Below are 24,935 nucleotides of genomic sequence, written 5' to 3' on the forward strand. Positions count from 1 at the left end.
TTATTTTAAGTTCTCACCTGCTGTTTTTAATAACAAAATTACGACCAAATATTCACCAAAGGTGTTTTGAGCCCATAAGCAAAATGGGCTTCTTTCTCTCAAATATTTGAATAAAGTTGGGAGTAAACAAGGTTGAAATAGGGATTTTTACCTAAATATTACAAAAAAATAAAAAATAACCAAAATATTATATATATTTTTTAATTACGAAAATAATACAAAAAAACAAAAATCAGAAAAAAAAGGCTGCAGGTGATGTGACAAGAGACTGATAGGCGGCACCAAAGGTGCCATTCCCATGGGTGGCACCACTCATGTTATAAACACGAGATCCGTCCAGTTGAAGGAGAAAAATAAGAAGAAAAATAAGAGAAAGAGGATGTCCAGCGAAAAAAGAGAAAAAAAAGAGAAAGAGAATAGGAAAAAAGGTATTTTTTGTATAATTTTTATGATTTTTTGTTGTTAGTTTAGTTATTAAGATTAATAAAAACTGAAATTGATAGTTTTAGTTAATATTATTATTATTAATTTTTAGGGTTTAGATGTTACTTAGTATTATTGTTAGTAAAAAACTAGTATTATTATTATGGTTAGTTATTATTTTTAGTAAAACCCTAATTATTATTGTTAGTTACTATTATTTTGAGTATAAAACTATTATTATTTTTATTGTGTTAGTTATTAGGATCAGTGGTTAAACGATGTATATTTACAAAATGATAACTGAAAAAGTATGAGCTTAAGGATGAAAAATTGCATATTGAAACATTAATTTTTGTTATTTAAGTAATTTATTTACAGTTGGAGATTTTTTTTGAGATTTTATTTATTTTTTGACAGATTGAATATTGAAGATGGATGATAAGTTTTTTGTATGCGTTTATTTCGAATGAGTCATCTTGACAACTAATGTTGGATGTGTATTTGAATGTAGGCAACAAATAGCAATGAGATTTAATAGAAATGTCTCGTTGGATGAAATGAAGGTAAGGATTAATGCAAAAATTCTTAGACGTTGTGGGAGAAGGATATCAAAAATTTTCTACAAGTTCCCAATTTCGTCAAATCCGGTCAAATTCACCGAAATGGAAGTTGTAGACGACGAAGACGTGAAGACAATGGTCGCTCTTTACTGTGGGAATGGGAGTGACAAGAATGCACCGATTCACTTATTTGCTGAGTTAGCCGGTATGGAGCAAAATGAAGATGTCAATGCATCTGATGAAGAACATGGAGCTTAAGAACCGTGGATGGTGGCTCCAATATCATACGTTGATAGTGAATCGACTATGGGTGGGATCGATATCGATCTGAATATTACACCCGATATTGATGTGGTTGGTGGTGAAGAAGAAGGTGATAGCAATCATTGGGATGAAGAGGTCGATAGTGACGGTGATCCCGAATTGGACGATGTACCTGATGATATTGACGATGAAGATGTCAACAACGATGGAAACATTGACGCTTCTTCGGTCGGGGAGCAAATGCGGTGTATTTTGATACACAATAATCCTGGGCCACACATGTCGCTCATAGACCCCGACGCAGCGTATGTAGCTGAGTTCCCGAAGTACCCTGAAATAGTTCATCCTCACGGGCTGACAGTAAATTCTGATCATGAGGAGTTATTCATAGGCCAGAGATTCAGCTGTAAAGAAGAGTGCGTATTTGCTATTAAACGGCCCCTTATTACTTGGTACGAGTCCTAATCTAGTTAAATTACAGAAAAAATATTACGATAACATGATTTATTTCTATATATTACGTATATCCTTTTTAAATAAATACAACCCGTGATTAACAAATAATAAAATCATACCGCCTCATTAGCCGCATCAGATATGTGTCTACCGCGTTTAATCAATGGATCCATTGCGATTCTTGCAAGTTGAAAAAAAAGTTAGTAAAACACTATTTACTTCGGCCATTTGTTCGTATTTTTTTCTCGGCATTTTATTACTTTAAAAAAATATCATAATTTCTAATTTTATAATTTTACATTATTTTAGTGCATTATGTTTGAAATTTATTAATTTAGTGTGTTTTTTAAATTAATTTAGTGTAAAAAAAACCCTTATTCCTGCCTTTGCTCGTATTATTTTCCCGAATTTTATTACTTCCAAATAAATATATTATTTTCATATTTTATTATTTTATATTATTTTAGTACATTTTGTTAGAAATATTTGTATTAATTATTTCTGAATTTTTAAAAAAGTTAGTAAGCGTTCAATCTTTACTTCGGCCATTTGTTCGTATTTTTTTCTCGGCATTTTATTACTTTAAAAAAATCATAATTTCTAATTTTATAATTTTACATTATTTCAGTGCATTATGTTTGAAATTTATTAATTTAGTGCGTTTTTTAAATTAATTTAGTGTAAAAAAAACCCTTATTCTTGCCCTTTGCTCGTATTATTTTCCCGAATTTTATTACTTCCAATAAAAATATATTATTTTCGTATTTTATTATTTTATATTATTTTAGTACATTTTGTTAGAAATATTTGTATTAATTATTTCTGAATTTTTAAAAAAGTTAGTAAAACACTCTTACTTCGACTATTTGTTTGTTTTTTTCTCCGTATTTTATTAATTTAAAAGATATCATAATTTCTAATTTTATAATTTTACATTATTTCAGTGCATTATGTTTGAAATTTATTAAATATACCATTTTTTCGAATTTTATTATTTTTGGTGAATATACAATTTTCGTTTTTTTTCTTCTCGTATTTTATGTTTTCTTAATCATTTTTTTATTATTTTATTTTTAATGCTATTTTTTTAAAAAATTAATTACAACATCCTAAATAAATTTCATAAAAATAAATTCCTAATCAACATACAATGTACATACCATTAATTTTTTCATGCTAAATAAATTTCATAAAATATATATGCTAAATAAAATAATAAAACACGTATAATGCACATAACATAAATTTTTTACACACAAATATTACAAAAAATTTAAATTAATAAAAAAAATTACCTTTTTTTCTTTCCCTCTTCTCCTTTCTTTTTTTTTTTTATCTCTTCGTTCCTTTTTCTTCTTCTCCTTTCCTTTTCTTTCCTTCTTTTCCTTTCTTTCCTCTCCTCTCCTTTCCTTTTCTTTCTTCTTCTTTCCCTCTCTTTCTCTTCCCCCCACCCACCAGTAGAATGGGGACCATTAAATGGGCAGTGCCGCCCATAGGAATGACACCTTTGGTGCCGCCTATCAATGACTTGTCACATCACGCAGACTTTTTTTTTGTTTTTTGTTTTTTTGTAATATTTTTGTAAATAAAAAAATATAATATTTTGATTATTTTTTTTAATTTTTTTGTAATATTTAGGTAAAAAAGCCGTTGAAATAGATTTCTTTAAATATTATTTTGGTCTCAAGTTTAAATGGTAAAATAAGTGAATATATTAAAAAATATATATGTAGAAAATGCCTTTGAACAGAAGTGCTTTTCAATTTTATGCCTTTCAGATTCTTTGTTGATTCAATTTTATCTAGCACTTTAGGTCGAATTCCAATCCCAAATGATAGCATTTAGAGAAGAAAAAAATCTGATAAAATGGAATTGTAGGAAGACTAGAATTATTTGAAGTAGCATTTCAGTGTTTGTCACGAATATTCATAGTTGTTGGTACTCTTTTTGTTTCTTTAGGAAATTATTCTTTAGAATTAGATGTTTTATGGTTTGTATTATTACACTATTTTTACTCAAATTTTGGTTAGTTTTAATTTAATCTTTTTATTATAGTGGAAAAGAAAATAAAAATATATTATATTTTCACTAAAAATTTAAAATTCAATCCGATTTCTTCAATAATTTCTTTTGGGTAGAGAAAGGAGGCTTAAGCCTTACAATATATATATATATATATATATAAAACTAAATAAAAACTCAAAAGAATACAATTGCGATTATCTATTATTTCCAGCAAATAAATAAGAATTGTGCTACAATAAAGTAAAAAGTAAAAAAAAAAGTTTATCAGTTATTTCGTTCATCGCCTCAAACAAGTCAATATTAGGGTCCATTTGTTTATATGTAAAAGGTTTTACGGAAAATATTTTCTGCATTTTCTTGTGTTTGTTTCATAGAAAACAGCTTGGTCAACGAAAAATGACTTACAGGTCAACGGAAAATAAGCCTTTTTCCTTGTAAAATGACTTACCATTTTGAAAAACATAAGTCATTTTCCGGAAAAGAGCTCCTCAATAGATAATTTTACTTTTATATAAAAATTAACTTAAATCAAGTTTAATATTATTATATGGATAATAAATTTTATTTTTATTTTTAAAAATATTTAAAATATTATTAAACATACGTATTTAATTATTTATATTTAGTCATATAATAAATTATTAATATAATTAATATAATTTATTATTTTAATAAATTATTTAATATTTAAAATTTATTTTAATAGTAAATTTTAAAAATAATAATTTTAAATAATATTATTCACATATTATTGAAAATATCAATATTAATATTTTAATACTAAATATTTATTACAATTATAAATATATTAATAATACATGTTTTGTAGCATAAATGTTAAAATATGTAATATAACTAAAATATAATCGTTGCAATGAACCTAAATTTAACAAAATATTTTTAATATATGTAAAAACATGTAAAATATAAAATTATAGATATAAAATAAACTCAATTAAACAATGAAAAAAAAATCTCAAATGTATGTTTGTTTAATTGAAAACGACTTTTATGAAATATTTTTAAAGAACCTGCCAAACAAAAGAAAATATTTTACACAGATTCATCCAAACACCAAAAAATATTTACTTTTCCAGAAAAGTAAGTCATTTTCTATAAATCATTTTCTGGAAGCCATTTTCAGTGAAACAAACGGAGCCTTAGTGTCAAAGGTGCGTAAATGTAACTCGTTTAAAAAACTATTCGGAGTTCATAGAGCTCTTTGTAAAACTTGTTGGAAAACCCGTTGTCAAACTTGATTAACCGCTCTTTGTTGTTCAAAATAAATAGTTTTATTTTTGTAATTTCTAATTGTTCCAAAATCTTATAAGTTGAATTTATCAAATTCAATTTTTCTCGTTCTATCTCAGAATATACATTCACTCTAAACTGATCCGCCTCAATTTCTACTTTTTGTAAGCAGGTCAAGCCTTCTTCAATCGTTCAATTGCCTCTCGCATAGTTCTTCTAAATTTCTAATAGAATTCAAGATTCTCTCATTTCGATTATCCAATAAATCACTTAATGAAAGTAGATTATCTTTCCATTCTTTTTTTATTTAAAAAATTCTCTGATTCCTTCCCAAACTAAACATGAACCTTTCGATTCATTTGACTCTCACACTCAATTATTTCTTATTTATTAAAATTAATTCCCATATTTTTTTCTAATGTAATGAACTTGTTTTTCTAAATATAATTTAAATTTGAATCTCGTTGTGGAAAAAAAATCATCCCACTGCCTTGTACAACCCCGGATCATCATTTGTAGCTGAGGTAGCCATGTAGTCCGATGTGGGATTAGCTTCCCTATAAACGTGATTAAACTTGATTTCCCATTGTATTCCTTCATGTTTACAACGAGAGCCAAGCTACTAGCATCATCTCCTTGTTGTTAATCATCCTTACTACTAGGCTATTATCACTTTCAAACATTACCTTATGAAAACATTAATTTAGTTGGTATTAATATTGTTGTCAATACATGAGGACATAAGTTCAAGTACATTCAAATACATTTTATCCTTCTATTTAAGAGTTAATGTAACACCCCTAATCTATCTCCACGCCGGATTAGGGTTACGGAGTTTTACGACACATATCAAAATAATTTACTTCACTAAACTATTGATTTATTAATTTAAATAACAACATTCGAATATACATTTCATTCATAGAAAAATAAAATTTACGGGCCTTAAAACGAGCTTACGGAGCTCTAAAAATTGTTTGGGAACAATCAAAGACTAATTTGAATCAAAACAGAAAAATATGAAAGTTTTTGAAAATTTTAGAAATAGGGGGTCACATGACTGTGTGACAGAGCTTAGATCGTGTGGCTCAGGGAGATGGTCGTGACGCTCAGGGACATGGTCGTGTGGCTACCCCACATGCCTGTATGTTCAGACCGTGTAACTAACCGCGATTGTGTGACAGCCCGTGTCGCAAGTCGTGTGCACCTTAAAAAGCTTTCAAAACAAGGCAAATTTTCATCCAAAGCTTAGGTACCAAGCCAAATCAAAACCAACCATTTCCATAATTTAAAAACACATTTAACAAACCTAAAACATGCCAAAACATTCAACCTAAGTGTCTAACCAATGTGTCCTCATTGACACCACAATTCAATTATCAACCTCAATTCACATGTCACACCAAATTAATTTGCATTCAAGTTCATAAGTTCATATATATAACTCATGCCAAACTTACCATTTCTTCTTATTCATTCACATTCATTCATACCATGATTCAAACACTTACATAAGGTTTATATCAGATGACCAAAACAACTTTATATGAATATATTCACACCAAGATTAAATGCACATACACAAGCAAGCTAATACCAAGCTTAAGAATCTTTGCATCAATCTCATATGTAACACATGTAGTAAATGTTCAAAACATATACAAACTACACCTATTACATGCCATATAGCCCAAAGATAAACATATCAAAAAATTACCACAAGATATCCGGATAGTGTGATTCTTTGAGTTGATTCGACCGCCTGATTCCACAAAATGTAATCTACAAAGAAATAAAAGAAAAGACACGAGTAAGCATTAATAGAGCTTAGTAAGTTCAACGGTTAAAACGATAAACTTACCGTAAAAAAAATAAATAAATCACACAGTAACAGTTAATAAACTATAATCCTATCAATCACAACTGTTCAACAGACGAGTCTTTATATCAATAATCATAATAAATAATAAATTCAATTATACTAGATCATTCAATATCAACTCATATTAACCAATTAGAAAATCATATAACCATTTACAATATGAATTACAAATCATATAACCAGTGAAAATTTGCCCTATATGCGATATAACAGATTTGGATACGATGTTAACCATCTAGAACACACCAGAATGCTCAAACAAGCTTAACCAACCAAGAACACACTTAGGCACCAAGTGCCTAGCCCGTAGGCTAACATCCTTCCAAACACACCTGTGCATTAAGTGCCATGCTCGAAGGCCTTACATCCGCCCCTAGTAACCCACTAGAATCACTGTAAATATAACACGAAAGTCCACAATGAATGTTGGACTTTGGTATATTCAATGAATAGTAACGAATCAATAATCACCATCTCATCACAAGTGAAACCTGTATTGCACGCATTAAAAATCTATTGGCATGCCAATTGTATCATTTCTTACCTTTGTAACAACCTAAATTTTAGTAGTGTCGAAAACAGTGGTTCGAGACCACTAAATCTAACGAGTGAGTTCAAAAAATTTTATTATTTATTAATTATGATTTAAATGTGTTTTTAAAAAGATTTGTGAAATAGTGATTTGAGTTTAGAAGAAATTATTAGATTAATTGGTTTTGAAAACGGGGTATCAAAACCTCGATTTTATAAATCGAGCCGTAAATATTTTTATAAATATTTACAGAGTGCCATTAAGTTAGTATTAAAGTTTCGTCAGAAAATTTTAACGTTTTGATAGATAATTAAATAAGAAGGACTAAATTGAAAAAGATGCAAAACTTTCTAATTAAAGAAATAGTGATTAAATAGCTTAAATGGAGAATAAGGAAGGACCAAAACAAAAATTAGACACTTTTTAAAAGGCTGAAACGGCATGTGCAGAGAAAAATCTTAAAATTGGATGAATTAGGGGCAAAATGGTCATTTGGAAATTAAGGTAAAAATTAAAACAATGACTAAATTGAAAATCTAGACATTTCTTCATCAATATTTAGCCAAAAACACCATAAAAGAGTCTCTAAAAAGCTTGTTTTTCATATTTTTACACCATGTGAGTTCAATTCTTGCTCTTTTCTTGAAATTTTTGTGTTTTTAAGACTTTTACAACTAGGTTCAATTATCTATTTCATTAGTTTTTGATTTTATGAGTAATTTTGAAAGTTACCATTGATGAGTGCTGGATGTTTGTGATGATTTAATATGAATTTAGGGCTTTAATTTTGTTATATGATGATTTTATAAAGTGATTTTGATAGATATTGATTTTAAGACTAAAATGTGAAGAATTTAAGAATTAGGGTTTGCTATTAAATTTTTTATGTATCAAAGGCTGTAAGATAGCCTAGAATACTTAGATAAATTGTCAATTGAGAAAATTTAGTTCATTTGGTAGACTAATTAGTAAGGGACTAAATTGTAAAAATTGTAAAAGTTGGGGTAATTGTGTAATTTCAAAATTTTTAGGGTACTGATTGTAAAGTGAATTGAAACTGAAATATATGCTAATGCATGAATAATTTATATTTTAGATCAAGAGCTGGTAGATCAACGAGAAAAAGGGAAATTAACAGAATAATCCTTGAATTACTACAAACTTACAATTTAACCCAGGTAAGTTCGTACGGTTAAACTTTAATGTTAAATGTTAAATTGATAATTGGTATTATGTAATTATTCATATCATTTTTTGAAAATAAAATTATTGTTAAATTTATAAAAAATTGAATTGAATGTTCGAGGCGAAATGAACACAGCATTGAGTACATTCATTCTGTGTAAAGGAGAAATTGATGGCAAATTAACCAAGTAAATCGAGGTTTAGTATTTTTTGCTAACTTCTGTGTTTGATTTCAGTTTAGCTCTTATGAGCTTCAGTTAACTCATATGAGTTTCAGTTTAACCCTTCTAGGTTTCAGTTTAGCTCTTTTGAACTTCAGTTTAACCCTTATAGGTTTCCGTTCAACTCTTATGAGCTTCCGTTTAACCTTTACGGGTTTCCATTTAGCACTTATGTGCTTCTGTGCAACCTTTGGGCTTTTGTATACGATATACTCATATCTGTAAGACGTTCTCCAATTTGACAAAATCTGGTAAGTGACATATGAAGTATTATAGGAAAACTTAATGATATTATCGATTTTGAGATGAAATAGGTGAAATCATCAATTGAAGTTGTGATTGATAGGAAATGTGTAATGATCGATTTAGTTAAATGCATCATTATAGTATGTTCAGTAAGATTTAAGTTTAAAGCCCATGAACTTTCTAAGCTACATTTAGTTTACTTGTGTTGTTTAATGTTCTTTGTAGATTTTCGAGTATTCAGAAGGTTGGATTAACGCATCGAATCACACTATCCAACTTGCCGGTAGATTTTGCAAACATACTATGTTTTATATGACATGTATAGGAATTTAAATGGTTGTGTAAACATTAAAATGACATTTTGGCTATGTTTCATATTAACATAAATATTTATGGTTTGTCATGTTTGTAATAAGTGTTGGTATGGGTAATGAATGAATTGGTATAACATGTTAATATAGTAGTTGCATGTGTGAATTATTTTATGTTCTAGTTTAGATTGTTAGAGTATATGTGATAATATGACCATAATAATGATAGGATTGGTTGTTTTAAAGATTTTGTTATGGCCTATATGTATGAAATTTGAGATGTGTAGGTTGGAGTCAATAATAGGTGAGAAAAGAGGCCATAAAATGACCTATTTTCGTCTACACGGGCAGAGCACATGGGCATGTGGTCTGGTCATGTGTCCCTTGCACCTTGAAATTTCAAAACAGAATACCCAGGTTTTTACAAAAGGCCTAGCACAGGGGCTTGTGACCTCTGCACCTTTCACATGGCTTATCACACGAGCTTGTGGATGCCGTGTGACCCAAGTTAGAGAGTTATACGGGTAAGGACACGGGCTGGGACACGGCCGTGTGCCTCACATCGTATGCCCACACAGCCTAAGACACGGGCGTGTATCCCCTGCTCCTAAGAAAATTTTTTGAGATTTTGAGAAAAATTCCCTGAGTATCTAGTTTAGTCCTAATTCACTTCTAAGGTGTATATTGGGCCTCGAGGGCCTATATAAGGGTCAATATGAGTGTTTTATGATTGGTTCCTGATGTGTATATTAAATATTGTGAAACGTTAGTATTTAATCCGTAAAGTTCAGTAATACTCTGTAAGCCTGTTTCGGTGACGGATAAGGGTTAGGGGTGTTACATTTATTTGTATCAGAGCTTTAATTTAGCCTATTCTTGGAACGAATGTTGTGTGTAAAGTGTCTAGAAATACATGCCATATAAATTTGTGATAGTGTGATTTGTATGATTTGATCTAACCCTTGTTTTTCTTATAGATTGTAAAGTTGTCAGGTAGATCTAAACATGCTGAACATGATGAGGCCAATAGTAGAGTACATACATCTGAACATGTGACAAGTAGTAACATCCCAATTCCTCCGACTCAAGAACAAGAACTTAAAAACATGTTCTTTGGATTTATGAATCAATGGTTTAATGAATTTATGCAAGAGAGAAATCAGGCTCAACAACCTCCTCCCCATACTGTACCATTTGTAGAGCCTCCGATTGCACCTCCACCTCCTCCAGTAATTGAATCAAGTAAACGTACTCTGATAGAAAAACTTAGGAAGTGTGGGACCGAAGAATTTAGAGGTAGGTTAGATGATGATCCTGTCAAAGTTGAGTATTGAATTCAGAACATAATAAGAGTTTTTGAAGAAATGGCCTGTTCTCCCAAAGATTATTTGAGATGTGTTGTATCGCTACTAAAAAAAGAAGCTTATAATTAGTGGATGACTATAGTGGCCGTGGTGCCGAAAGAGAAAATCACTTGGGAATTTTTCCAGAGTAAATTTAAAAAGAAATATGTTGGTAGGAGATATTTGGATAAAAAGAAGAGGGAATTTCTTGAATTACGACAAGGTAACCGATCGGTAGCTGGGTACGAAAGGGAATTTGTATACCTCAGCAGATATACCTAAGAAATTGTACCAACCGAAAAAGAAATGTGAATTTGGTTTGAGAAAGGATTAAATGATGAAATCAGAATGATGGTTGGAGGCACAGAAATACGAGAATTTATCGTTTTGTCAGATCGTGCTTAGAAAATGGAAGAGGTATATAACCAAAAAATGCAAAGAGACAAAAGGAATAAAGAATCTTACACAAGAAGCTCCTCCAAGTCATTTCCAATAATTCCGGCTAAAAAGTCTAGAGATGATTTTAGTTGAGCCACTCCAATGCCAGAACGATCAAATAAGAATAAGGCGATTCAATAAGATTTCGGGGCAACTATCAGACCTGCAGCCAGTGTGGGCAGTGTACAGAATGTTTTTAGGCCCAAATGCAAATATTGTGGAAAATATCACCTGGGTAAATGCAGAGGTAAAGTAGGGGCTTGTTGTAAATGTGGGGCCACCGATCATTTTATTCGAGATTGCCCTTAGTTACAAAGAAAGGAAGAGAGCAGAAAGAGAAATAGATGACCACTCTACAAAGAAGTAAACATTCAGGCCAAAATAGTACCGCTAGGACCGCTCGTTCAAGTATGAAAGATTCTACTGCCCGGTCAGAGGCTAGGGCACCTGCACGTACTTATGCTATCTGAGCGAGGGAGGAAGCTACGGCTTCGGACGTAATAGCTGGTATATTCTATCTTTTTGATGTTATTGTGTATGCATTGATTTACCCTGGGTCCAAGCATTCTTATATTTTATCTGCATTAGTAATAGAAAAGAAAATGCCTGTTGAGTTTACTGATTATGATATTCAAGTTACTAACCCATTAGGCCAAAGTGTGATAGTTAATTTAGTGTGTCGAAATTGTCCACTGAAAGTAAAAGACTGTGAATTCCCTGCTGATTTGATGTTGCTACCCCTTTGGGAATTTGAAGTTATTTTGGGAATGAATTGGTTAACGAAGCATGATGCTGTAGTAAATTGTCAAGAGAAACTGATTAATTTGAAATGTCAGATAGGAGAAGCAATTTCAATTGAGTCTGAGAATCTGAATAATATTGTTAAAATTATTTTAAATTTTTTTGCTCAGAGAGTGTTGCGTAAAGGTAATGAGGAATTTTTAGCCTACATTCTTGATACTCGGGATTCTAAATCAAAGCTAGAACATTACCAATTGTTAGCGAGTTTGCTGATGTGTTTTCTGAGGAATTGTTGGGTTTACCACCTGATCGTGAAGTTGAGTTTGTAATTGATGTGATCCCGGTAACAACTCCTATATCAGTGACACCATATCGTATGGCACTGGCTGAATTAAAAGAGTGAAAGACATAGTTGCTAGAGTTATTAGACAAAGGGTTCACCAGGTCAAATATGTCTCCTTGGGGTGCACCTGTCTTATTTGTAAAAAAAGAAAGTCAGTTCATTGAGACTGTGTATAGACTATAGACAGTTGAATAAGGTTAGAATTAAAAATAAATATCCTTTGCCTCATATTGATGATTTGTTTGACCAACTGAAAGGTGTTGCAGTATTTTCGAAGATAGATCTTAGATCCGAGTATTATCAGTTGAAGGTTAAAGAGTGTGATGTGTCGAAGACTGCTTTCAGAACTCGGTATGGTCATTATGAGTTTTTGGTAATGCCATTCGGTTTGACCAATGCTCTTGCTGCTTTCATAGATTTAATGAATTGAATTTTTCAGCCTTATTTGGATAGATTTGTGGTTGTGTTTATCGATGATATATTGATCTATTCCAAGATAGAATCCGAGCATGCATAACACTTGAGAATTGTGTTACAGACTTTGAGAGAGAAACAGTTGTATGCAAAGTTTAGCAAATGTGAATTTTGGCTTCACAAGGTTAGATTTCTTGGTCACATTGTATCAACCGAAGGGATTCGAGTTGATCCGAGTAAAGTGTCTGCAGTGGTGAATTGGAAAACTCCAAAGAATATTACAGAAGTGCGAAGTTTTCTGGGTTTAGTAGGATATTACCGTCATTTTGTCAAGAATTTTTCGATGATTGCTTTGCCATTAACCCGATTATTACAGAAGAATGTTGAATTTGTGTGGTTTGATAAGTGTTAACAGAGGTTTGATCAGTTAAAGAAGATGTTAACAGAGGCTCTAATTTTGACTCAGCCAGAATCGGGTGTACCGTATGTTGTTTATAGTGATGCGTCTCTAAATTGTTTGGGTTGCGTACTGATGTGGTTGGGAAAAGTAGTGGCCTATGCTTCTTGACAGTTAAAACTGCATGAGAAGAATTATCCTACACATGATCTCGAGTTGGCTGCAATTGTATTTGCTTTAAAGATTTGGAGACATTATTTATATGGTGAGAAGTGTTACATGTTTACGGATCACAAAAGTTTGAAGTATTTGATGACTCAGAAAGAGTTGAATTTGAGACAGAGGTGGTGGTTAGAGCTACTTAAAGATTATGATTTAGTTATTGACTATCACCCGGGGAAGGCTAATGTAGTTGTGGATGCACTTAGTCGAAAGTCATCCTTGTTTGCACTTCGAGCAATGAACGCTCATTTGTCTTTTATTGAGGATGGTACTGTATTAGCAGAATATAGAAAAAACCTTTGTTTCTGATATTGAAATGACAGATGGTTTGGGACAATTTGAGTTTAGAGTATAGTATTGATGATAATGGTATGTTACGTTATCATAATAGAATTTGTGTTCTGAATAATTCAGATTTGAAAATTGATATTCTTTCTGAATCTCACAGTAGCACGTATTCTATTCATCCAGGTAGTACAAAGATGTATTGTGATTTGAAAAGGATGTATTGGTGGTCGAATATGAAATGAGAAATTTGTGAATTTGTAGCAACATGTTTGATTGTTCAACAAGTGAAAGCAGAACATCAGGTACCAATGGGTTTGTTACAACCTGTTATGATTCCTGAATGGAAGTGGGAGCATATCACAATGGTTTTTGTATCTAGATTACCTGTGACTCCAAAAAAGAAAGATTCGATCTGGGTAATTGTTGATAGATTGACAAAGTAGGGACATTTTATTTCGGTCAGTACAAACTTTTCGCTTGAGAAGTTGGTGGAATTGTATATATCAGAGATTGTGAGGTTACATGGGGTTCTTATATCCATTATTTCTGATCGAGACCCGAGATTCACATCAAGATTTTAGAATAAACTACAAGAAGCTCTAGGCACTAAGTTAAATTTTAGCACAACATTTCATCCTCAGACTGACAGTCAATCAAAATGAGTAATTTAAATTTTAGAAGATATATTGAGGTGTTGTATACTCGAGTTTGGAGGTAGCTGAGAAACGTATTTACCGTTAGCTGAATTTGCATATAACAACAATTATCAATCCAACATAAAAATGGCACCATTTGAAGCTCTTTATGGAAGAAAATGTAAGACTCTGTTGTATTGGTCTAAATTGAGTGAATCCAAGCTAGTGGGAGTCGACTTCATCCAGGAAACTGAAGAAAAAGTTCAGATTATCTGGGACAGTTTGAAAGTTGCTTCTGATCGTTAGAAATCATATGCAGATTTGAAAAGAAGAGATATAGAATTTGCGGTTGGTGATCGAGTGTTTTTAAAAGTTTCACTGTGGAAGAAAGTATTGCGGTTTGGCAAAAAAGGGAAACTGAGTCCAAGATTTATTGGACCGAATGAAGTTATTGAAAGAATTGGCCCTGTAGCTTAAAGATTAGCTTTGCCTCCGAAACTTGAGAAAACTCATAACGTGTTTCACTTATCAATGTTGAGACGGTACAGATCAGATCCTTCATATGTGATTCCTCATAGTGAAATTGAGCTACAACCGGATATGACATACTCGGAAGAATTGGTAAGAATTTTGGCTCGAGAGGTTAAAGAACTACGGGATAAACGAGTACCATTAGTTAAAAGTATTATGGCACCGTCATGGTTCGGAGGAGGCTACTTGGGAAATAGAAGAATTGATGAGATCACAATATCCTAACTTATTCTAAGGTAACAAATTTCGAGGACGAAATTTCTACAAGAGGGAGAGTGGTAACAGCCTGAATTTCAGTAGTGTCAAAAATAGTGGTCCGAGACCACTAAATCCGACGAGTGAGTTCAAAAATTTCTTTTATTTAGTAATTATGATTTAAATGTGATTTTTAGGAAGATTTTTGAAATAATGATTTGAGTTTAGAAAGAATTATTAGGTTAAATAGTTTTGAAAACGGGGTATCAAGACCTTGATTTTATAAATCAAGCTGTAAATATTTTTATAAAAATATTTATGGAGTATCATTAAGTTAGTATTAAAGTTTCGTTAGAAAATTTTAACGTTTTGATAGTTAATTAAATAAAAACTAAATTGAAAAAGGTGTAAAACTTACTAATTAAAGAAATAGTGATTAAATAGCTTAAGTGGTAAATAAGGAAGGACCAAAATTGAAATTAGACACTTTTTAGAAGGTTGAAACGGCATGTGCATAGAAAGATCTTGAAATTGGATAAATTTGGGGCAAAATGGTCATTTGGGAATTAAGGTAAAAATTAAAACAATGACTAAATTGAAAATCTAGACATTTCTTCATCAATCTTCAGCCAAAAACACCATAGAAGAGTCTCTCAAAAGCTTGTTTTTCATATTTTTACACCATGTGAGTTCAATTCTTGCTCTTTTCTTAAAATTTTTGTGTTTTTAAGACTTTTACAACTAGGTCCAATTATCTATTTCATTAGTTTTTGATTTTATGAGTAATTTTGAAAGTTACCATTGATGAGTGCTAGATGTTTGTGATGAATTAATATGGATTTAGGGCTTTAATTTTGTTATATGATGATTTTATAAAGTGAATTTGATAGTTATTGATTTTAAGACTAAAATGTGAAGAATTTAAGAATTAGGGTTTGCTATTAAATTTTTATGTATCAAAGGCTGTAAGATAGCCTAGAATACTTAGATAAATTTTCAATTGAGAAAAGTTAGTTCATTTGGTAGACTAATTAGGAAGGGACTAAATTGTAAAAATTGTAAAAGTTGGGGTTATTGTGTAATTTCAAAATTTTTAGGGTACTGATTGTAAAGTGAATTGAAACTAAAATATATGCTGTGTTTCAGTTAACTCATATGAGTTTCAGTTTAACCCTTCTGGGTTTCAGTTTAGCTCTTTTGAGCTTCAGTTTAACTCTTATGGGTTTCCGTTCAGCTCTTATGAGCTTCTATTCACTACATCAAAACAGGTTTTTAGCGGCGTTTTTTAGGCATTTAGCGGCGCTTTTGAAAGCGCCGCAAAAAATGCCGCTGATGTTAATGCTGCTAACGTTTGTGGCGTTTATAGAAATAAACGCCGCTAAAGGTCATGTTCTTTAGCGGCGCTTTTCCTGCAAACGCCGCTAAAGGCCATGTTCTTTAGCGGCGCTTTTCCCGCAAACGCCGCTAATGGCCATGTTCTTTAGCGGTGCTTTTCTCGAAAATACCGCTAAAGGCCATGTTCTTTAGCGGCTCTTTTCCCGAAAACGCCACTAAATGCCATGTTCTTTAGCGGCGCTTTTCCGACAAACGCCGTTAAAGGTCATGTTCTTTAGCGGCGCTTTTCCCACAAACGCCGCTATTGTTTGGTGGCCTTTAGCGGCGCTTTTTTTAAAAACGCCACTAATTTTGGGATTTTTGTGAAATTTATTTTTTATATTTTCAGCCATCCTGTAGCAACAAATCAAAAGCAACCCAATCTAAACCAGCCAAAAGCAATAAATCTATATAATATTTCAAATTAAACGAATAAAATAATATTAATATCAATAAATAAAATATAATTCATATTATTTTTACAAAAATGTTAAAAGTTAAAATGATAAAAATATTTATACAATACACTATGACGGCGAATGTTGCGATTGCTGAAACATCTTCATCATATTTGTATTTTCTTCTAGGCATTTTATCTGCAATATACATAAAATAGTTGAAAAGTTAGTAACTAATTACAACAACAACAACACATATAAAGTAGTTGAAATAAAACAGCACATATAAAATAGTTGAAAAGTTATGTATTATGTATGTTATTAATTATTGTATTTAATTTGTAAGTTATGGAATGATATATTTTACAATGATTAAGTTATGTAAATAATATGAGTTATTAAGTTATGCATATATATAAGTTATTAAGTTATGTAAGTTGTTATGTGAGTTATGATATAACTTATTAAGTTATGTGAGTTGTTAATTATTGTATTTAATTTGTAAGTTATGGAATGATATATTTTAAAATTATTAAGTTATGTAAATTACGTGAGTTGTTAAGTTATTAAGTTATGTAAGTTATGTAAGTTATTATGTGAATTATATAAGCTATTAAGTTATATGGTATGACATATATATATGTATTATGTAAATTATGTGAGTTGTTAAGTTGTTATGTAAGTTATTATGTGAATTATATAAGTTATTAAGTTGGACATTTTTTTTAAGAAAACTAATTAGGGAAACATAGGAATAAATACCTTATATTTCCTCAATTTCGAAACAAATCCTGGAAAAAAAAGACAGAAGTACATTACTACCGAAAAAACAGAAGTAAGAATAACAAAACAGAAGGCAACAGAAGTAAATTTGGCTAATAAACAGAAGACAAAAGTGAACAGCAACTACAGCCTAAATGAGAAAGCAGTATGCGCAAACAAGTTCATATGAACAAATATTAGAGCCATAGTCATTCGGGCCTACAATGCAACAAGGCAACAAGCCATAGTCATTTGCAGACATGGCATGAATTATAGCGATTAAAAGACAAGGCATGAATTATAGCAGAATGACAAATTGAAAGACAAGGCATTTGCAGACATGCAATATATCCCACAAAAATGGTGCAAATGATCTTGTAATGGAAAAAATATTTCAAAGTAATGGAAAAAATTGAAATATGAGACTAATATAATTGTTTCGTTGAATTGTCGAATTATAATTTCTAATGAAAATAAAATCGAAATATTATTCTCATTTAATTGTGAAAGTCAAAAATACGATTAAAATTGAAATATTATTCTCATTTAACGGTATTAACTATTTAAATTAGTTAATGATATTGTAAAATTAGATGATTAAATTGTAAAATTTCAAATTTAAATGACCAAATTAAAAACAGAAACTGACCTAACTTTTAAAAATTTCTTATAATCCACCTTCTAGAAATGAATAACAGATTGGTCCTTTTTTTTCTAAAATGGCAATAAGCATTGCAGATAGACTCACAATTGTATCCATACTACTTTAGGCAATTCAACAATCGCTAAGACTGCTTTATTATTAAGAATATTGACTGAACATAATACTCAATAGTTCTTGCAATATTGGGATTATATATGATGATAGCACATTCCATACCTTCCAGTCCTTAAAGTCGAATCTGAACACAAAATGGCTGTAAGCAGCCTCACCACTTGCTATGGACGAGGCAGCAGGGGCATTTTTAGGTGCTGAAAGAAAACAGTAAATGAGACAATTGCATTATCAAGGTATAATGCTAAGTGAATTGTCTGTCGATTGTCTTGATATATACTTACAAACAATATGAGAACCAGATCCATGCACCACTATTTCGGCTCTTCCATCTTTAACTAAGAATGAAAGAGCAAATAAATTCTCGACAGTCTGTGCAAATGAACTTCTATTCAAGATCAAACTTTCAAGTTTCACTTGTCTCTTTCTCCTTGAAATTTCAAACATCACTGCCATATTCCTGTCAGTATCAGTTTTCTCTTCAGCACCAGTTTCATCAACCTGTTGAGCACAACAATAACTCTTTGTCAACAATGGTTGTTAAAAGAGTAGACAGACACAATGCAAATTATGAGTGCTAAGCTTATGGTACCAAACAGTATACATTCAACCACACAACACTAAACACTGCACATCAGGATACACGTTTTATTTACTTCCACAACATCTCTAACCATCAATTAATAGAAACCAAACAAGAAAGGGAAGTTTGAATATCCCCAAAAGATAGTGTGTGAATAACTCAAAAACACACCAACTCCATGAGATATGGCTATTACCAAGTAACTCAGTGCCAACTTATACACCTTCTTCCTGATCATGCGTTCACTTAAAAATTAGTGTATTCAGTTAAATTCAGCAAGATTTTAACGGAAGTTTATACTGAATCAATTTATTGTAGTTAAATGAAGAAAACAAATCAAACCAAACTCTCTGTAAGCCACAACAAATTGAATACAGTTCTGTTTCATTATTCAGTTGTTAGACTTAAAAATAGTTAAGAATTCTATAATATAATTCACCTAGTTACACAAAGAACAAATACTAGTTTTATTTCATAAATAAAAATAAAAATTTTAGATTAACAAAAGTCAAGCTGGTTAGGTTAGGCATGGCATGAACATATTTCAGTTTTTAATAACAAGAACTTTAAAGTGAACTGAATAGTTTAATCATAACTTGAAAAAAAAAACTAAGACACCAAAAAACAAAATGAAACGAGCACAATGATTTTATTGAGGTTCTTCAACTATATTTCACAACCCTAAATGATGCTTAAAAACTAAAGACCAAAGAACACACTTCACCTCATCAGGCCGACTAGTATCAGTTGGTCTGACAGCACGCTTTCTAGTAACCATAGGCTTCCATTGCTTTAACTCATTACTCATTGGTCCAAGCCTAAAGATCAGCACAAAGCAAAACAATTCAGCAAGAATCCAACAATCCTTAACACCCAATCCATTAAAGACCAAAAAGAAAACTCAAAACAGTATCTATAAAAGTTGTTTGGACCCAGTGGTCCAATTACAGAAGGAATTTCATCATACAAATCTACAATTCAAAGAAGCACATGACCCTGTTTTGTTTTTTGTTTTTTGGTTCTATTTGGGAAAGGATCATGAACTTTTATTTAAGAGTGGTCTCAAAAAAGGAAGAAGAAATGAACCATACGAACAAAACTGGGAAATAATTTAAGTATTCTTCCCAAAAACCAACATCAAATACTTGCAAAAAGGAACAAAATCTGGAAAAATAGCTATCTTTTTCAACAAAAAAACATAAAATATAAGCAAACTGCAAGAAAGAAAAAACAAAAACATGAACTTTAAGCAAATGGCTAATTAAGAAAACAGCAAAAGAACAAGTTTTTAACAAAAGTTTGGATAAAAAAACATACCCAAAACACAAAAAAAACCGGGAAATGGGATTTTGATGATCAGCAGCTGTGATAGTAAATCTTCAGCCGCATCTTGTTCAAAGTTACCCCATTGCTCTGTTATCTCTTACAAACTCTTCTGTGATTTTTGTTTTTTTGGTTCTTTCTCTCTCCAAATGAGTTTCTTAGCATTATATTCTTAGATTTGACAAAGAGACACAATGAGAGAGAGAGAAAGTAAAAAGAAAAGAGCAAAGTAAACAAAGAAAGTTATTTATGAATAAAGATTGGAGTTTTTTTGCCACACTGTAAATAAGTCTGCTAGGCTGATTCCTTCACAAGAGATGGACTTAACAAAAGTTGCCAATGTATTGGCTAAGCCTAACAATGCCTCCGCATCGGCTATTTGTTCACGTGGCTTCGAAACTACAAGCACGAAAAAGAGAAGCACCAAAATTAATTACAATAATAAATATATTTTTTTTATGACCAATGTGAGTCTATCTGCAACACCTTTGCAGATTAAATTCTTTCAACTTTTCCACATAAAAAAGAAATGAACAAAGGCTACTAAGTTAATTAAACTAAAACCTAGGAAATCTCAAACAAATTCAACTAATTAACGCTTAACGGACTTTCTTTAAGAAGTTAAAAGAAATGTGATAATTTATGAAAATGTTGAATATTTAAAAAGCTATTCAAGAACAACAAAATGAGATGTAACAAGTAAATGAAAACAAATTCTCTAAAACTTAAAGGAAAAGCAAAGGGAAACCTTGTTGATGTAAGTTGTCGACTTCATTAATGATTATGTTAAATTTATTAGAATCCACGTTCGATATTTCTTCCCTTGCATCTGCACCGCCAAAAATTCAAGTTAGAAAAAGCAATAATTTAGCTCAAATCTGGAAAGAAAATTAAAACAAAAAAAAAAACTAGTGAAATGAGATTAATATCCTTTCAGGAAAAGAAGAAGAAGAAAAAGAGAGAGAGAGAGATGGAGAAGAAAAAAAGAACAGAAAATGATTACAGTTTAAAACATTTTAATTTCTCCCTCCCTCCCATTCTTTCTTTTCGATCCACTTTCCCGCTACTAATTTTTCAGTACTCTCTTATATATAGATATATAAACTGAGAACAGAACTTTGCGGCGTTTTTCCTCAGCGCCGCTAATGACCACCTTTAGCGGCATTTTTCCCCTAGCGCCGCAAAACCCATTAAATTCACAGCCAAAAACTGCACCGTTTTGTCTTCATTATTAAGAATTTTTTGCGGCATTTTTTAGTAGCGCCACTAATGCCCAGGCAAAACGACACCGTTTTACGAAAACTGAGAACAGAACTTTGTGGCGTTTTTCCCTTAGCGCCGCAAAACCCATTAAATTCACAGCCAAAAATTGCACTGTTTTGTCTTCATTATTAAGAATTTTTTGCGGCGTTTTTTTAGTAGCGCCACTAATGCTCAGACAAAACGACACCGTTTTACGAAAACTGAGAACAGAACTTTGCGGCGTTTTTTCCTTAGCGCCGTAAAACCCATTAAATTCACAGCCAAAAACTGCACCGTTTTGTCTTCATTATTAAGAATTTTTTGCGGCGTTTTTTAGTAGCGCCACTAATGCCTAGCCAAAACGACACCGTTTTACGAAAACTGAGAACAGAACTTTGCGGCGTTTTTTCCTTAGCGCCGCTAATGACCACCTTTAGCGGCGTTTTTACCTTAGCGCCGCAAAACCCATTAAATTCGCAGCCAAAAACTGCACTGTTTTGTCTTCATTATTAAGAATATTTTGTGGTGTTTTTGTTAAAAACGCCACTAGTACATTAAATTTTCTATTGAAACGGTGCCATTTTGGCAAATTTTAATGCATAGTTTTGTTTAGGTAATATTTATAAAATTTAGATAAAATTATCAATTTTAGTTTTTTAAGTAGTATTTATAAAAATTTTAGTGTTTTTATTTCTTTTTAATTTTTTAATTTTATTTTTAATTTTTATAATTTTTAAAATTTTTTACAATTTTTACAATTTTAAATTATTATATTCAAATTATTATATATTGCATATCAATTTTAAATTAGTAGTTTTTACAATTTATTATTATCTCTTTTACAATTATATAAAGAACTTATTTAATATATAAATTAAAAAGTACTAATTAATCCAAATCTTAAACCCTAACCTGACCCCAAATCCCTAACCCCTAAACTTTATTTAATATATAAATTAAAAAGCACTAATTAATCTAACCCCTAAACCCTAAACCTAACCCCAAAGCACTAACCCCTAACCCCTAAACTTTATTTAATATATAAATTAAAAAATAGTGATTAATCTAAACCCTAAACCATAACCCAATCCTGAATCCCTAACCCCTAACTCCTAAATCTTATTTAATATATAATTAAAATACACTAATTAATCTAAACCCTAAACTCTAACCCAACATCAAATTTATAAACCCTAAATCCCTAACTCTTAACATCTAACCCCTAACCTCACCCCTAACCCCTAACCCTTAACCCATAAACCTTAAATCACATTAACCCTTAAACCAGAATCCCCAATCCATAATCCCTAATTCTATAATCTATAAAACTTAAAATTGTAACTCCTAAACCGATCTTAAATCCTAAATTAACCATATATATACCCTAAACCATATTTATTAAACCCTAAACGATAATGATAATTAAATTAAATATTTTAAAATTAATACTATCTTATCTCTTACAATTATATTTGAAATTATTTAGTATATAAATTAAAAATCAATCAGTCATGTACCCAAAAAATTTTAAAATTATGGCTTAATAATAGTATTTTAATTTTTCTATTTTCAACAAATATTTTTCTATGTTTTTTTTTCAATTTATTTCTACGTGTCATTATTTCAAATTAATCCATTTTTAACAAATATTCATTTAAAATTAAATTGAATTTTAATTAATATAAATAAACAAATTAAATAGTAATTAATTCAATATTTTAAAATTAATACTATCTCTTTTACGATTAAATAAGAAATTATTTAATATATAAACTAAAAAAATTAGTAATGTATCCAAAAAACTTTAAAATTATTTTAAATAATAGTATATTAATTTTTCCCTTTTTAACAAATATTTTAAATTATTTTAAATCTCTGAGCATTAGCGGCGCTTACTTAAAAACGCCACTAAATCCCCGAAAGCTCAGAAAACGGCGTCGTTGGGCTTAGGTATTTTTGCGGCGCTTTCCCAAAAACGCCGCTAAAGCCCTGAGCATCAGCGACGCTTACTTAAAAATGCCACTAAATCCCCGAAAGCTCAGAAAACAGCGTCGTTGGGCATAGGTATTTTTACAGCGCTTTCCCAAAAACGCCGCTAAAGCCCTGAGCATCAGCGGCGCTTACTGAAAAACGCCACTAAATCCCCGAAAGCTCAGAAAACGGCATCGTTGGGCATAGGTATTTTTGCGGCGCTTTCCCAAAAACGCTGCTAAAGACCTGAGCATTAGCGGCGCTTACCTAAAAACACCACTAAATCCCCGAAAGCTCCGAAAACGGCGCCGTTGGGCTTAGGTATTTTGCGGCGCTTTCTGGAAAACACCGCTAATGCTTATTTTCAGTGGCGTTTTCCATGAGTCGCCGCTAGTGATCGATCTTTAGCGGCATTTGTTATCCAACCGCCGCTAAAAACGCCGCTAAAAGCCTGTTTTGGTGTAGTGATTTAACCCTTGCGGGTTTCCGTTTAGCACTTATGTGCTTCTGTATAGCCTTTGGGCTTCTGTATACGATGTACTCATATCCGTAAGACGTTCTCTAATTTGACAAATGCTGGTAAGTGACATATGGAGTATTATTGGAAAACTTAATGATATTATCGATTTTGAGATGAAATAAGTGAAATCATCAATTGAAGTTGTGATTGGCAGGAAATGTGTAATTAGTTAAATGCATCATTATAGTATGTTCGGTAAGATTTAAGTTTAAAGCCCACAAACTTACGAAGCTACATTTAGCTTACTTGTGTTGTTTAATGTTCTTTGTAAATTTTCGAGTAGTCGGGAGGTTGGATCAACGCATCGGATCACACTATCCAACTTGCCAGTAGATTTTGCAAAACATACTATGTTTTATATGGCATGTATAGGAATTGAAATGACTGTGTAAACATTAAAATTACATTTTGGCTATGTTTCATATATATGTATGGTTTGTCATGTTTGGTATAAGTGTTGGTATGGGTAATGAATGGATTGGTATAACATGTTAATATTGTAGGTGCATGTGTAAACATTCAAATTACATTTATGTTCTAGTTTAGATTGTTAGAGTATACGTGATAATATGACCATAATAATGATAGGGTTGGTTGTTTTGAAGATTTTGTTATGGCCTATATGTATGAAATTTGAGATGTGTAGGTTAGAGTCAACAATGGGTGAGAAAAGAGGCCATAAATTGACCTATTTTCGTCCACACGGGCAGAGACACGGGTGTGTATCTCAGCTGTGTGTCACACACAGCTGGCACATGGGCATGTGGTCTGGTCATGTGTCCCTTGTACCTTGAAATTTTAAAACAGAATACCTAGGTTTTTACAAATGGCCAAGCACAGGGGTGTGTGACCCCTGCACCCTTCACACGGCCTATCACACAGGTGCGTGGATGGCCGTGTGACCCAAGTCAGAGAGTTACACGGGTAAGGACACGGGCTGGGACATGACCGTGTGCCTCACATCGTATGCACACAAGGCCTAAGACATGGGCGTGTCTCCTGGCCGTGTAAGCCACACGGCCAACCACACGAGCGTGTATCCCCTGCTCCTAAGAAATTTTTTTTAAATTTTGAGAGAAATTCC

The 24,935-nt window shown here is 31.6% G+C and overlaps 2 protein-coding genes across 6 annotated transcripts; one reads left to right on the plus strand and one right to left on the minus strand.

The window, feature by feature from the left end:
• Positions 1–1,289: 1,289 nt before the first annotated feature.
• On the plus strand, positions 1,290–10,690 carry LOC107956141 (rRNA biogenesis protein rrp36-like). The gene is made up of 3 exons (XM_016891876.1): positions 1,290–1,492; positions 9,271–9,328; positions 10,334–10,690. The coding sequence occupies exons 1-3, from the start codon at positions 1,290–1,292 to the stop codon at positions 10,688–10,690; spliced, it is 618 nt and encodes a 205-aa protein (XP_016747365.1).
• A 5,984-nt stretch (positions 10,691–16,674) lies between these two features.
• Positions 16,675–21,163, minus strand: LOC107956142 (non-structural maintenance of chromosomes element 4 homolog B). 5 transcript variants are annotated; one of them, XM_041096451.1, is made up of 6 exons: positions 20,867–21,092; positions 20,113–20,517; positions 19,520–19,613; positions 18,497–18,713; positions 18,318–18,409; positions 16,675–16,873 (listed from the first exon to the last, which is right to left on the minus strand). In XM_041096451.1, the coding sequence occupies exons 3-6, from the start codon at positions 19,601–19,603 to the stop codon at positions 16,805–16,807; spliced, it is 462 nt and encodes a 153-aa protein (XP_040952385.1). In that variant the 5' UTR covers positions 19,604–19,613; positions 20,113–20,517; positions 20,867–21,092; the 3' UTR covers positions 16,675–16,804. The 5 variants fall into 5 exon arrangements, with proteins under 5 accessions (XP_040952385.1, XP_040952383.1, XP_040952387.1 ...); XM_041096449.1 differs by lacking the exon at positions 16,675–16,873 and adding an exon at positions 21,122–21,163 and having other exon boundaries at positions 17,438–18,409; positions 20,867–20,947; XM_041096453.1 differs by lacking the exon at positions 16,675–16,873 and adding an exon at positions 17,438–17,466 and having other exon boundaries at positions 20,867–21,090.
• Positions 21,164–24,935: the final 3,772 nt, after the last annotated feature.

Source organism: Gossypium hirsutum, chromosome D07 (genome assembly GCF_007990345.1).
Source record: "Gossypium hirsutum isolate 1008001.06 chromosome D07, Gossypium_hirsutum_v2.1, whole genome shotgun sequence".
NCBI classification, from domain to species: Eukaryota; Viridiplantae; Streptophyta; class Magnoliopsida; order Malvales; family Malvaceae; genus Gossypium; species Gossypium hirsutum.